This window comes from Drosophila miranda, chromosome XL (genome assembly GCF_003369915.1).
Source record: "Drosophila miranda strain MSH22 chromosome XL, D.miranda_PacBio2.1, whole genome shotgun sequence".
NCBI lineage: Eukaryota > Metazoa > Arthropoda > Insecta > Diptera > Drosophilidae > Drosophila > Drosophila miranda.
The window spans coordinates 13,622,617-13,636,887 of NC_046673.1; the positions used below are offsets into that span (position 1 = coordinate 13,622,617).

General features: G+C 38.7%; 3 protein-coding genes across 6 annotated transcripts; 1 reads left to right on the forward strand and 2 right to left on the reverse strand.

The window, feature by feature from the left end:
- Positions 1–904: 904 nt before the first annotated feature.
- LOC108156098 (acyl-CoA Delta(11) desaturase-like) lies at positions 905–3,181 on the reverse strand. Its single transcript, XM_017287391.2, has 4 exons — positions 3,058–3,181; positions 1,825–2,476; positions 1,578–1,763; positions 905–1,504 (listed from the first exon to the last, which is right to left on the reverse strand). The coding sequence occupies exons 1-4, from the start codon at positions 3,065–3,067 to the stop codon at positions 1,186–1,188; spliced, it is 1,167 nt and encodes a 388-aa protein (XP_017142880.1). The 5' UTR covers positions 3,068–3,181; the 3' UTR covers positions 905–1,185.
- A 3,371-nt stretch (positions 3,182–6,552) lies between these two features.
- On the reverse strand, positions 6,553–10,993 carry LOC108164526 (high mobility group protein DSP1). 4 transcript variants are annotated; one of them, XM_017300315.2, is made up of 6 exons: positions 10,349–10,993; positions 7,879–8,349; positions 7,604–7,765; positions 7,367–7,524; positions 7,084–7,258; positions 6,553–6,998 (listed from the first exon to the last, which is right to left on the reverse strand). In XM_017300315.2, exons 1-6 carry the CDS (start codon positions 10,370–10,372, stop codon positions 6,813–6,815), a joined length of 1,176 nt encoding a protein of 391 aa, XP_017155804.1. In that variant the 5' UTR covers positions 10,373–10,993; the 3' UTR covers positions 6,553–6,812. The 4 variants fall into 4 exon arrangements, with proteins under 4 accessions (XP_017155804.1, XP_017155807.1, XP_017155805.1 ...); XM_017300318.2 differs by having other exon boundaries at positions 7,367–7,530; positions 7,879–8,325; positions 10,349–10,990; XM_017300316.2 differs by having other exon boundaries at positions 7,367–7,530; positions 7,879–8,328; positions 10,349–10,989.
- A 1,926-nt stretch (positions 10,994–12,919) lies between these two features.
- Positions 12,920–13,869, forward strand: LOC108164662 (HIG1 domain family member 2A, mitochondrial). Its single transcript, XM_017300515.2, has 2 exons — positions 12,920–13,171; positions 13,286–13,869. Exons 1-2 carry the CDS (start codon positions 13,027–13,029, stop codon positions 13,453–13,455), a joined length of 315 nt encoding a protein of 104 aa, XP_017156004.1. The 5' UTR covers positions 12,920–13,026; the 3' UTR covers positions 13,456–13,869.
- Positions 13,870–14,271: the final 402 nt, after the last annotated feature.

The following is a 14,271-nucleotide window of genomic DNA, read 5'->3' on the forward strand; positions in this document are numbered from 1 at the left end:
CAGATAAGATTATCTACTAACGAATCCACTGTTTTTGCCTGTTGTCTATACCCTTTTTTATAGCCCATTCAAAATTAAGACTAATTTTTTTTTGTCGCGGGAGAGAGCACTTATCGGTCTTTCCCTCAAAAATATACCAAAATATACCGTCTCATTTCCAAAAAACACCGATGAAAAAACGAACTTAGCCCACTTAAGCCCCCTTTATTTTAACTGGATAACAATTTAAGTTGCAGGGGAAATTGTCTGACGGATGATTCGGATATCCAACCACGAAAAAGATAACAACGGCTATCGATACTATCGCCTGGATACGAGAGATGCGCGCCAAATGGAAATTGTTTGAAAGTGAATAAGTGAAAAGGATATGAATGCAAATTTAATAGATTAATGATAAATAACATTATAATACCGCAATTTCGACGTCAAAACATAGCAAAAAGTAAATAATATACTATAATTGGTCGCCCTCGCTGACAATTGCACTACTTGTTGAATATCAGATTTATTCATTTCTCATTCCAGCCATAAACTACACTATTCGATAGACCAGCCACCAACGTCGGATATGATAATCGAATACGAAGCAACAGCGCATGCCTGCCAAATATATATATATATATATACAACGGGCTTACCGGCTAATATATTAATTTATAATTCGTATAGTTAATTGCATTTAGTTTAATTTTTGCCGAGTTTTGATAAATCTATAAATGGTAAATTTCGATTGGTTCATTTCCAGCAGTGCTGCAAAGCGTGGGTGCAGTTGAAAACGGTTGAATTTGAATTTTAATTTTAAATATGGAACTTACTGCAATTCAATTCGAACCAAAATGTCGCCATTCATTTATAATACATATAATAAAAAGCCTTTGTATGGGTATATGCGTTTAATAACCAGATATATGTATTTGTATATATATAATTCCTTTACGTTTATAAACATCAAGAATTTCAAAAATATTTGTCGTTTTGTGTCTGTATGTTCTGTGTAAATATTAATTAATAAAATAAGCTAACAAAAACAAAAATCTGCAACCATTTGTTTTGTAACAGGTGCCTGGAAAAGTGTCTTTGTGTTTAAATTCTTTTGTAGTTTGCAGGTATTTGCCGGCTAAAGCCGCTCATTATTAGCATTGAATGCTTTTTGTTTTTATTTTTATGCTATTTTTTGTCGTTTGCCTAATCTTGCTTCCTGTGCATAATAAGCGCCTCCTCGATTTCCTCCTTTGGCTGATCCTTGTCGCCCCAGCCCCAAGTGGGGTGAGTGCCGTCGCCAGTGCGCTTCACACGCTTCTCGATAATGGCCGGCGATACGGTCTTCAGGTCATAGGCCCAGCCAATCTTCGAAAAGCAGTCAATAAAGAATGTGGTAAAGTTGAGAGAGTAAAAGCCAAGTTCAGCCGTCTTGTAGTCCCATGGAAACACATGATGATAGTTGTGCCAGCCCTCGCCAAAGGCCAAAACAGCGACGGATATGTTCTGAGTAGGGCTGATGAATCTGAGCAAAGAAAAGTTATGTATTAGAAGCTCCCGCTAGGCTAGGGCTAGATAGATCAGTTTAGACGACTTACTGGTCATATGGGCGTCCACCAAACTTGTGGGCAGCACTGTTGACGAGCCAGGTCACATTCAAAATGAAGCACCAACGGAACATGGTGGCCACAAACCAAGCGTTCATAATCGACTCATCCCAAAAGTAAATCGGTATCATGGTGGGCAGCACAAAGCAGGCAAACGGCATCAGGTACAAATAATAGCTGCGAAATAAGCTTGGATAAAGACATGGGCACCGACTCTAGGTATGGGGTCGCCACTCACCGCTTCTGGAACATCAGTATGGGATCGGCACGTAAATCGGATAGGTCTATGCCCTGGCCCTTGGCCTTTACCTCCGGGTGTTTCTTGCACAGCAGCCATCCAATGTGCGAAAAGAAGAAGCCACGCGTGGCATTATGGGGATCGGCATCCGTCTCCGAGAACTTGTGGTGGACGCGATGGTCACGGGCCCAGTGATAGGCGGCATCCTGGAACGCAATCGTATTGAAGATGACCAACAACAAGCGCAATTGCCACTTGGCCTTGTAGGATCGATGGGCCCACAGACGGTGAGCGCCAGCAGTGATGCCAAGTCCAGAGCACACATAAAGGACGAATGCGAAACCAATTGTCACCCATTTGGCCGAAGTAACCAAAAGATAGAGCCCATAGATGGCGGCCAAATGCAAGTAACCAAAGGCCAGGATATTGCGCCACACTAGCTTCACTTTGCGCCCGTCGGCACACTTCTGGAAGCTCTGGTTACCTTCATCTCCCTCGAAGAGCACACCATTGGAGGTGGCGAATGGCACCTCGCCTGCATCTCCTCCTGCTCCTGTTCCTGCATTCACTTGCATCTTTGAATCGACGGTTACCACTGCTTCTGCTTTGGCCTGGGCCTTGATATTGGGCGGCATGTTTAATCGACGAATTGCTTTATTATTTGGCACAATACAAAATATAAGTAGTTTTCTTAGTCAACGACAAATATTGTCTATATTTAAGGGCGAGACGACAGATGGAGCTTTGCTTCTAGATTTTTCAACAACAACGCAAATGCATACTCCGATAGTTTTCAATAACTGTATAAAAAAACTCCTTGTGCCTATCGAAAACTATCGAAGCGCGCCAACTCAAAAATGGCCAGCCCTAATTACTGTTAATTAGCGCCGTAAATAAATGCAATGCAGGAAAACATTGAGCTTAGCAAACAAAAAAGTTAATTAAATAGCGAAAGATGGAACCTACACCTACACAAAATATTGTACGTGAGCCAATAATAAATTAACAAAATATTTTTTCTCCAATTAATTTACAGCAGCGCACTACTGCCGAGTATTCCAAGCACGAGCAAAATGTTGTTGAATGTTTGCTAAAAACTGTTTTCATGTAAATATGATGATTTTAGCAGAATAGATTAATTAATAAACAAACAAATATATATGGCTGTATCATCGAAAAGAAACGGCTTTAAATTGACAAATAAATGTTGATTTCAGTCTCTTAAACTCTTACCGTATTCCATAATTGGGGCGAATAATATAAATTAACTCTGCTGTACGACTATATTTAGTGCATAATTTTTTCGGTTACAAAAATACAAAAATGATTTTTCACGCTGCCAGGTTTAAAGTTCAAATAATGATAATATTCGGATCTACTCCTACGTGTGTACAAATAATCACATGCCTGGCAGAAATCACAAAATTTCTTTACGAAATCACAAGTATTCTGCCATCGGGTATTTTTGTGTTTGCCTTAGCTCGACATTCAGATAAACCGAACCAAATGTTGGGCATTTTGCGAAGCTTGCAAGTAAGTTCTCACAAAAAGTGAATAGACTGTGATATTCCACAAAATTCTTTCAATTTCATATATGAACCTTAGCTAGCTTTAAACATTAAACCCATGTGCTATATAAATATTATATGATATTTATATGAAGATAGATATAGATAGATTTCATATGCCATACTACTTACCATTTTCCAAGGACCAGATAATTATATATGTATGTACATTCCCCAAAGAATCAACGACATTACAAATTTCAAAAGCCACGCTACCACAGAAATGTCTTTGTATGTATGTCTTTGCCCGCAAGCATATCCAAGCATGACTCTCAGCCCGTAAATCAAATCACGAATCGAAACAAACAATTTGTTATACTGTTCGTAGTAATTGTATTTGCCAAAAACTCTACAATGAATGCATTCTTACGCACGTCTTACCTACGACTAGTCCGACTAATAGCTATTAGCGATATGGGTGGCCTCTAACATTCGTGGAGGAGGTGGGTGCATCACTTCTATGAACTTGCACGGACGGAAGGAAGACTTGCATTGACCCCAGGCAGGGATAGGAATCAAAGGAATCATACTCCTTAAGCTTAAGGACGCATCAGCAGCAGCCAGCGGCCAGGCAGAAAACAGAAAACAGACAACAGACAACAGACAACACAATCCACAAGGAAACTTCTCCAACAGTTTGCCTTCATAAGCGTACATCTAGCTAAATTATATTTATTTTCAACTATTTTTACAGGAAGTTCATAGAAAAAAATATATGTATGTTTTCAATAAAAAAAACCTCTTATTAGCTACCATATAGATATATGTAGTATCGCTAAACGTAAAGTCACACACACCAAAACACCATACCATACAGGTTTTTTTTTTTTAATTCAGGAACTCGCTCAATGTCTGTGATTTGATTTCATTTGATTTGGATTCTTCCGAGTGCCTTCAATGTAGTATATAATACTAGATGACATCTCCCTCTCTCGATCTCGCATTCTCTGGGACTGCTGTTTCTGTTTAAACAAAAATTGGTGGAAAAACGGGGAGGAATAATAAAGACAAATATTCTTTTTTTTCTTTTTTTTTTTTTGGAGAACACAATCATTTTCATCTACAAGAATCTCTTTTCTAAAAGTTTATTTTTATAATAGTTTAGTTGTTGTTTTTTTTTTTCTTATAACAAGCGCACAGGGAACTGGAATTTTTTTCATAGTCATAATTTATGTTTTTTGTTGAGGAGTTTTTTTGCCGTCGTTCATCGTTCATCATCATTATCATTGTCGTAGATCTCGATCTCTCGTAGAAAATTACAACTTAAAAAAGGTATAGCCTAGACACTTCTTCATTTCAGAGCTCCTTCTGCTCTCTCTCTCTCTATGGATATAATCTCGGTGGCGAGTTATTCTCTAGCAAAAATGATGCTAAAATATATATACATAGATATACATATACATTGTCTCGCCTCATAATAATATAACGTGGGGAGAGGGGGAAAGTTAATGCGAGTCTCAATGCAGCGCCAACCAATATGTCTTCGGTGTCTGGTCTGTACATGGGATTAGCTACTCCTCCACTAATCCACCTCTAATCACGTTATAAACCTATTAATTACTCGGTATCTCTTAGCCTATACACACACTATCATCCACTATCCTTGCGCAAGGAGTACAGTTGTACCTCTGGCCCGTGGAGGAGATGGTCGAGCAGTCACTTTTTGTTAAGCATTTGCCAGAGCTCCTCCTCCATGGGGGTGGGGGGCAGAGGCATCTATATTCCCCTCCCTTCCTCCTTCGCTATATATCTGTCCGTCTCTTGTCTTCTGGTCTGGAACTGGAGTTTTGTATTTAAGGCTGGGTGTAAAAATATCCTTTTACTTACAGCCTTAACTCTACAAAAAACACACTCTCTGAGAATACTTTTACTTTTTTCGTTTAGCCACCCTCTGTTTTTTTTTGTTTCTTATATGGTATTATGTATACTCTTAGATTCTTGTCAGATCTGCTGCCGCCGCTGCTGCTGCTGCTGCAACTCCGTTAACTGCTAGATAGTCTCGTCTAAATAATACTTCAATAGTATGTACATGGCCAAGAAGTCAACAATGTCCATTTTTTGCGTCTCCCCCGCGTGTCTCCCATCACATCTCATCAATATATGTATGTGTTTAACAACCTAAGACGCATCTCGTATATTAATATACATATATATATATATATATATATATATATATATTTATATACGTGTTATTTATACCCCAGCAACGCGCTTGAAATGTACTTTTATATTTACATATCATAATTAAAACTATATATATTTGTTTTGTTCCTTTTTTATATAGAAGAAAGCGCATCCCCCCAAAAAAGCTGCCCTAGGATGATTTGTTTCGTGGTGTTTTTGAAATGTAATGTGTGTGTGTTTTAAATAAAATATATATATATATATGAAAAATATCAATTGAGAAATGGAAAAAACTAACGAAATGATGCACATTATGATACATACTATACTTTATATATAGAGAGACAGATATTTTTTTTGAAGAGATATCACCCGCCACTGAGTTAAGTATTTTTATGTTTTGTTTTTTGTTTTGTTTTTTTTTATCACGTCTTGCAACTCGCGTGTGTGAGTAAACGCATTAATTGTATGGGGGGGGGAGTTGGTTGGGTTGGGGCTTCCATTATGATGAATTCTAACTTTAATAAATGGGGCGGAGGGGGCATGGATTACCAATATTTATAACTCCTTTTTCTTCTTCTTCTTCATACTGACAGAGATAATGAAATGATAATATGGTTGATAATCATGATCGAGAGTTGTTTGTGGCTGATTTGATTGATTGATTGATTTTTCTCTTGAGTGTTTTTGTTTTTGTTTTTAGGAGAAAACTTAGCACAAATAAGGTTGTTGTTTGTTTGTTTGTTTTTAGCAGGACACACACAGATTGAATGTCGGGTTTTAATCTAACCATTACTTAATCATATTCATCTTATAACATACGAACTTATAAAAGGTTTCTTTGTGATTTTGTTTCTCCTTCAATTAATTCATGGAAATTTGATTACTTATTGTTACAAAAAAAAAAAAAACTATGCATTACTTTCATATTTATATATATATATACATATATATATATAAATATATATAATATATATATATATGCATATATATATATATATATATATATATATGCATATATATATATATATATATATATATATGCATATATATATATTTATGTTCAACACACATTCATCGATCGATCGGTTGGTTGGTTGCGGCTTAAACTGATAATAGATCAAACTTTTCACCCCCCGACGATATATATTGTTCATGTTTCTCGTTATCCTCTGCTCTCTGCTCTCTGCTCTCGCTCTCTATCTCTCCCACTCGGCCGTCTCACACGATGAGACAGCGCAGACCCAACGATAGTAGTGTGTATAAATAGTGAAGAGTATTACTAGGCTAGACCTCCTATTGGTTCTCATCATCATCACCATCGCCGTCATCGTCATCATGCTGCTCGTCCAGCTGATGCTGTTGCTGCTGCTGCACGGCGGCTGCCAGTAACGCGGCCTTCTGTGCCTGCGCCTGCATCGACGCTTGCATCGATGGTGCGGACATGGCTATCTTCCCGCTTGTCTTGTATTCGGTCATTTCCTGCAAAAACAACCCAAGCATGTGTAAGTTTCCTCCTGAAATGCTGCCAAATTTTTCGTTCTTTTGTTGGTTTTGCGGTACATACCCGTTCGTAGCGAGCCTTGTCTCTTTCGGCCATCGACTCGTACTTCTGTTTGACCTCGGGATCAACATCGGACCACTTTCGTCCCAGCTCTTTGGCAATGTCGCCAACACCGTATTCAGGATTCAGAGCCTTCACCTTGTTTCTTTCATCATTGCAGAACCAGAAGAACGCAGACCTATGAAAGATGTGGATTTGGATTATTATACATGATCTATTTGGGTGTTTTTCGAGTTGATTTTTATGTGTATAAAGGATAGTAAATTGCTTTTTGCTACGAACTCACAATGAACGTTTCGGTGCATTGGGGTCCTTGATCTGTTTCCTCTTCTTGCCACGTCCGACAACAGTGCCCTTAGGTGGGACATAGTTCTGCATTTCTGCCTCGTAGCGCTGCTTGTCCTTTTCGGCCATTTCATGGAAACGCTTCTTCTCCTTATCCACCATTGTCTTGCGAGGGGATTAATAATTGATTAACATATATGTTCATGGGGGTTTCCATTCGTTAGCAGGGTTTTGTTACCTTCCATCGTTCGGCACACTTGCGCGAGAATTCGGCAAATATCACGGTTTCATCGGGATGCTTCTTTTTGTGCTCCTCCCGGCAGGTTTGTACAAAATATGCGTATGCAGTCATACGGCCCCTGGGTTTTGCATCGGCCTTTCCACCTCTGACCATTGGACTCTGTTGAAAACAAAAGCAATAATGATCAAGGATAAGCGATAAGCGATATATTGGTTGATTGGTTTATGTTGAGGTTCATGGGATTTTGCTTTTTGGCTAAAACAAACACTTACCGCCGAATTGATAACATTCTGTTGCTGTTGCTGCTGTTGCATCTGTTGTTGCTGCTGGTGCTGTTGTTGCTGCTGCTGTTGCTGTTGTTGCTGCTGCTGCTGCTGCAGTTGGGCAGCTGTGTTGGCATCCACCTGGCCCTGATTGGCGGCCGAATACCACCACTGGGAGCCGGGCACTGCTGCAGCCGCCGCAGCCTGGGCCATATTCAGGCGATAGTCATAGCCTGTGGTACCGGCAGCATTCGACGTGGCCACAACCTGGGCCATCGTCGTGGCTGGATTGGGGAAACTGCTGGCCATTTTGTATGTGAACAGCTGTTGGGTGCCCACACCGGCAGCGGTATTGGAGCTATTCTGATGCGCCTGCTGCTGATTCTGCTGTACCACCACTTGGTGTTGTTGCAACTGTTGCTGTTGTACTTGTTGTTGTTGCTGCGCAGCCAGTTGCTGCTGATAGTGTTGAATGGTTTGCTGATCAATAGGTTTGTTGGTTGTGTTTGTGATTAGAGGTGTGTGCGATGCCAGCCGGAGCGGAGTGTCTAATGGCTATGGCCTAGCCTAGCCTATGGTTAGGATATCTATGTAACTACAACTAAAACTAGAACTACTAACTATTTGCAACAGCAACAACTACGTTGGTTTGGCTATAGTCCCCTGGACACTCGACTCGCGCCTGGCATCGCACTACTTAATCACTAACTCGGTAAATCATTAACATTAATGGAAATGTGCGGGTGTTTGGATTAGTGATTAATAAAAATATATACATATAGTGGTTTCAATTGCACTGACAGCGATACTCCGGTCGAATGCAAACCAACAGCAAACAGAAAACATAAAAACAAAACGTCTACCAAACCAACTCTACGAAAAGCAATTTAAACCAAACAATTATTTTATTTCTATATAAAAGCATATTTTTGTGTTTTGGTGTGTGTGTGCACGCTGGTCTGTTCGAAATATTGTTTCATTCCCAAACAGCCGGCAAAAATCTCGGTTATCGATTTCTATGGCGTTCTATGACACCACATTCGTATACGTACAACCTATGCATGTATGCATGTATGTACAAATGCACATACATACAGTGCGCTAGTGTGTATTTGTAGTGTAGTGTGCTAGACTAAACAACGCATAAAAAAAGAAAACATTCGCTCAGCTGTTTTTCCCTCTAGATAAAACCTAAAATGCGTTTTGGGAGAGAGAGGCGTCTTTTGTGGTACCGGTTCCGTTTTATTGGTGAACCAGTTTCGCCAAATGCTTTTATTTTGATTCCAGTGCCAGGGCCGGTAGAGAACCAGGGTTCCGCCACACAGACAGAGTCAATGACGGGGCTGAATGGAAGAGGTAATTTTCCCAGGGGCGAACAAAAGAAATGCTTGAATTTGCACAAAATATTGATGGACAGGTCATCTCACCCCATAAACAAAAGTAATTCAATTTGTTTTTGCGAATTGCAAAAGGGGACAATGGATTGGTTTAATCAAGACCTTTTTACACGTGGGTAACGCTTTGCTTGAAAACTATACACACATACATACATATGTACACGCTTGTGGACATACACACATGTTAGAAAGGAAGAGAAAATGGTTGGTAGCATGAGAATTGGCCAAGCATTTTGCGTATACATATGTATGCTTGGATGTTATGTACATACACAAGGGGGGAAAAATACAGCGAATTTAAGATTACGCAAGCTGTGAATTTTTTGTGCATATTCTAGTTTGCACACACATTCGTATCCATACACTGGCCATATGGATGTGTTAGTGAAGCATTTATCAATGCGCATTACTTTCAACATTCATATTTTTTTTCTTTGTTTTTTTCTACTCAACCAAATGCAAATTTATTTACAACCGTGTAAATACACAAATATACATATTTACATTTAAATAAGTATAATTATATATTATATACTGGATATGAATATATTTGTACAAACTAATAAAAAAAAATGGCGGCCCTAGATGCGCACGCAAAATAAAATTTCGCTTGTACAGCGTCGCTTTTGTTTGTATGCATGCACGCACACACGCACACGTCAACGAAACACGCTAATGTATTAGTTACTTTTTACATAAAACAAATTTACGTGCAAAAAAACGCTTAAACAAATTCACATACATATTTACAGGTACACACATACATAAAAACACAAAGCCAGCCACTCTAATGTATGTACATATGTAACGGATGATCACAGACAAAATTTTGACCTGGGTACGCTTTAATTCATTCTTTTTTTGGTGCAGAAATGCTTGTAACAATTTAAGGTTGTACATATGCCATGGTACGTTTGCACATATGTATTGGCATTGGCGGGAAAATCATTAACTTTCAACGAAAACGCGGCAAGCGACCAGGCCAGGCCGCACGCCTTTTGTTTGCATATGTATGTGTGTCTCTCTGTATGTATGTATGTACGAACATTAAATAAATGCCGTATACCTGCACACAAGCTTACCTGTATTTGATGAAAGTGATCCATAACGGAGCCGATCGGTTCGAATGGTTTCTTAAGTTAACGTTCTTTTTGTGGTGCACTACGAATAGTGCTGGGATTTTAGGAGTTTCCTTCTTTTCTTGCCGTTTCTTTCTCGCACTACACACACACACACACTCAACGTAACGTAAGCACTGTGTCAATGGCAATGGAGTTTCTGTTTCAATTTCAGCTTTGGTTTGAGGCCAGCTTTCAAATACTGTTCTAGACGTATTTATTTGACGTATTGATTATTGTATGCACACACAACGCATTTACGTTTGTACATATGTATGTACACGGCAGACGCCACACGGTAATTTTGGAATTGAATCCGATTCTTACGGCATTCGACAGCGCACGCAACGAAACGTAACGTACGTAACGCGTTGTTGGGGGGAATTTGTTGTTTGCTTTTAGTTACTAAAAAATAAACAAACGACGCTACATATGCAGCACTGTGTTGTGTTCTTTTTTTTGTTGCTATCAATGCGGAAAAGATGGTTTGCGCGCCGCTCCGCTCGCCTGATTGAAAACACACACAGAGAGTACCGTACCAACAACGCGAATGCAAAGGCTTTGAATTGAATTGCCGTCTTGCCAGGTCTACGTTACGCCAAAACTTCTGTATGCGTTGAATGCGCAGCTGTGTGTGTATATTTGTGTACGTTTGTGTGTATGTATATATTGTGAGCACAAGGTAGATGGTGTAGAGGGTGAGGCAAGTCGCCTATTCGGCTATCCCACTTTGTTTTCCACCCCGTCTCTCTCTATCGTTCTTGGCGCGCGTTGTTTAGATTTGTACAACAAAGTCTGAAATGCTCCTGAAGCTGTTTTGACTGCCGCATAGAGTCGCTCACCGTACTTCCCCTACCCTCTATTTTATATACCTTTAGTACAGTTTACTGAGCACAGTTCTCTCTCACTCTCTCTCTTTCTCGAAAGAGAATATGTATATGTACACATGTCTGTATGTACATACACGTGGTGGAGGGAAGCAGCAGCAGAAGGCCTTATAAAAAAATGTTGGGTTGTTACTTCTGTACAAACTTATGTACATACGTGTATGTACATATGCGCTCTATACCCGCCCTATAAAAGCATATCATTGTATGTACATGCATATGTACATAAAGAAATGCTGTCAAAGCATCTAGATATGTATGCTTGTATGATATACATATGTATGTATGTATAATAGTAAACAGTAATTTACGACTCTTAACATTAATATTTGTCTACAATGTAAGAATAATTCAGTTATGCTGTGGGCAAACTCAGCAGTCCATACAAGCATAAAACCAATTTAAATTTCGAGCATGTTTTATTTTTACTTGTGTGTATCCCAAATGGTACATCCATATGTACATTTGTATGTACGTCCATCCCATTCCAACAAGCAGGCATACCATACATATGCATCAATACAAACACATTAATACATGCACGCGGGGTATACGTATATACGCACACAACCAAACTCATGCCTACATACACATGTTTCATTTTGCGTTCCCCGTCTGACTGTACTTCCCAAGTGTCTCTCTCGTTTTCTCTCTCGCTCTCTCTCATTTTATAAAGAGCGAAACAATGTGAAAATAATGCAGCTGTATGTAAGCGTGTTGGTGAGGTCACAAATACCCAGCAGACAAATTTTGTGGACGCTCTTTGACCAAATATAAAAATTTCCCTATTTTAAATATTATTTAAATATTTAATTCAAATATTATTATTGTTTATTATTTGCAGGTTATGGTCTTCTTACAGAGATCAAGAATAGATATCGGGATCGAGAAAACTTATCATATTCATAAATAGGTCTAAACCATGTTAATCTGATAAAAAGTCATTATGTTTCAAATAGGCTTGGGAAACAGAATTTTAACGTTAATTAAATTAAATAGGGAATAAAGGTGTCCATACTCAAAGCGGATACCTGTTGGCCAGCCACAATGACGTAACATTCCATATGCTTTGACCATTTTTGTTTAAACCTAATTTTAGGCACAATCCATGAAGATGACAACTTAAATTTAGCCAGTCTTAAGGAAACTAATTAATCAAACGTATAAAATGTTCAGTTCAGAGCTGAGGGTCCTAGCTAGCTAATAATATTCAACTGAATAATAAAATCGAGGAATTTGAAAAGGTACATTAACCCATTGTCGACCAATTTACGGTGTACTTTAAAATCAAACCAAAATCATAGAAAAGAAAAAAAGAAGAAGACAAAATAATAGCAAAAGGAACAGTATGTGGGAAGAGTGGTAGGAACAGTATATTTATGGTATTTTTTGCAATTTTTTACGTTTTTCGGTATATTTCTGAGGGTATACCTTTCGATAAGTGTGAAATAATGAGCCGTAATATTGAATGGGCTACAAAAAAGCGTAAGGCAAAAACAGCCAGGAATATAACTTGAGGAAAAAAAAACAGATTTCGTTTTCAAGGTATATTTTGCAAATGTATATTGCAAGTGTATATTAGCGTGTATGCTTTGCATTTTCTGGGACATTTTGCCTGTTGTCGCCACCCTCTTTTTCGTTCCATTATGTAGCAAATGCGTATCAAATGTGTAGTAGCCGTGTAGAGTTTGATATTGCCTTTAGTTTTTTTGTTTCGACAACACATTCGCTTTTGCTCTAGAAAGAATTTGAAAAATGTCGAGCAAGGCACAAATTACTCTGCCCGAAGAGGAATTGGATTGGATTCAGCTGCGCCAGGATCTGGGACCCGTGATTGAGGTGGAAACCACCAAGGAAAAGCTACAGCGCAAAATTAAGGAGAACCCGTTGGTTCCGATTGGTAAGCTGGCGGCGTAATTTCGCCGCAATTTCTGTTATATAAACACAACAATATATTAACTAATGTGTTTTCATCTCCCCTCCCCGCCGCTTCCCGTCACTTCCCGCCACATAGGATGCCTGGCCACTACCGCGGCCCTGACAATGGGCTTGTACAACTTCCGTACTGGCAATCGAAAGATGTCCCAATTGATGATGCGCACCCGTATCGCTGCCCAGGGATTCACAGTTGCCGCCTTGATTATCGGCGTTGTGATGACTTATGGCGAAAAGAAAACCCCTTAATTGCTACAAAAGATACCATTAATACCATGTAGCTTTAAACTAAAACCTGAAATTTTAACTTAAAATGGCAGATATATATATTTATAAATAGATATACATATAATGTATAAAATTGATCATAATATAATTGTAAAGATGTGTGGGTAAATTATGGCCAAGAGCTAGTTGTAATATCTTTTTGTAAAGTATATTTATAACGCGGTTCCTTGGCTGAATCGACGATGAATGCAGTTTTATGAAATCTTCGGAATGGTTAATTCGAACCCCAGCACATTCATTTTTCCTTTCGAATGCACAAAAATGTTTTGTCTAAATTTCTCGTCACTCCTCAATAACTTGCACCGCTTGCAGGCTGCTTGCAATAACACTCGTACCTTTATTAGCTTATTTTATTGGGAATTAAAGAATCTAAAATGCCAATTGGCTAAAACATCAACTTTGGTTTGAATTATTTTTAAGTATATATGTATGAGAACTTAGAGTCGAAGAACTGACTGCCTAAAGAATATTTTTGATGTGTAGGAATTGTACAAATATCAAAGAATTGAAGTAGCCGTCTATATGTGTATGTACTATTGTCGGGTATTTTGAGTCGAGCATCGCGTGGGAGCGATGGGGGCACCTCTGGCTTAGACATAATTTAAAGGCATCAAACTCTATATAAATGATAACTTTTTATAATTTTTATTAATTTATTATTTGCAAATGCCGAAACTTAAGGCTTAATTCCTTTTGCGGAAGGGGGAGATACATATATACCTTCCCTCTGTTGCGTTTCTCTCAAATAACAAACATTCGAAGCGTAATTCCTATACG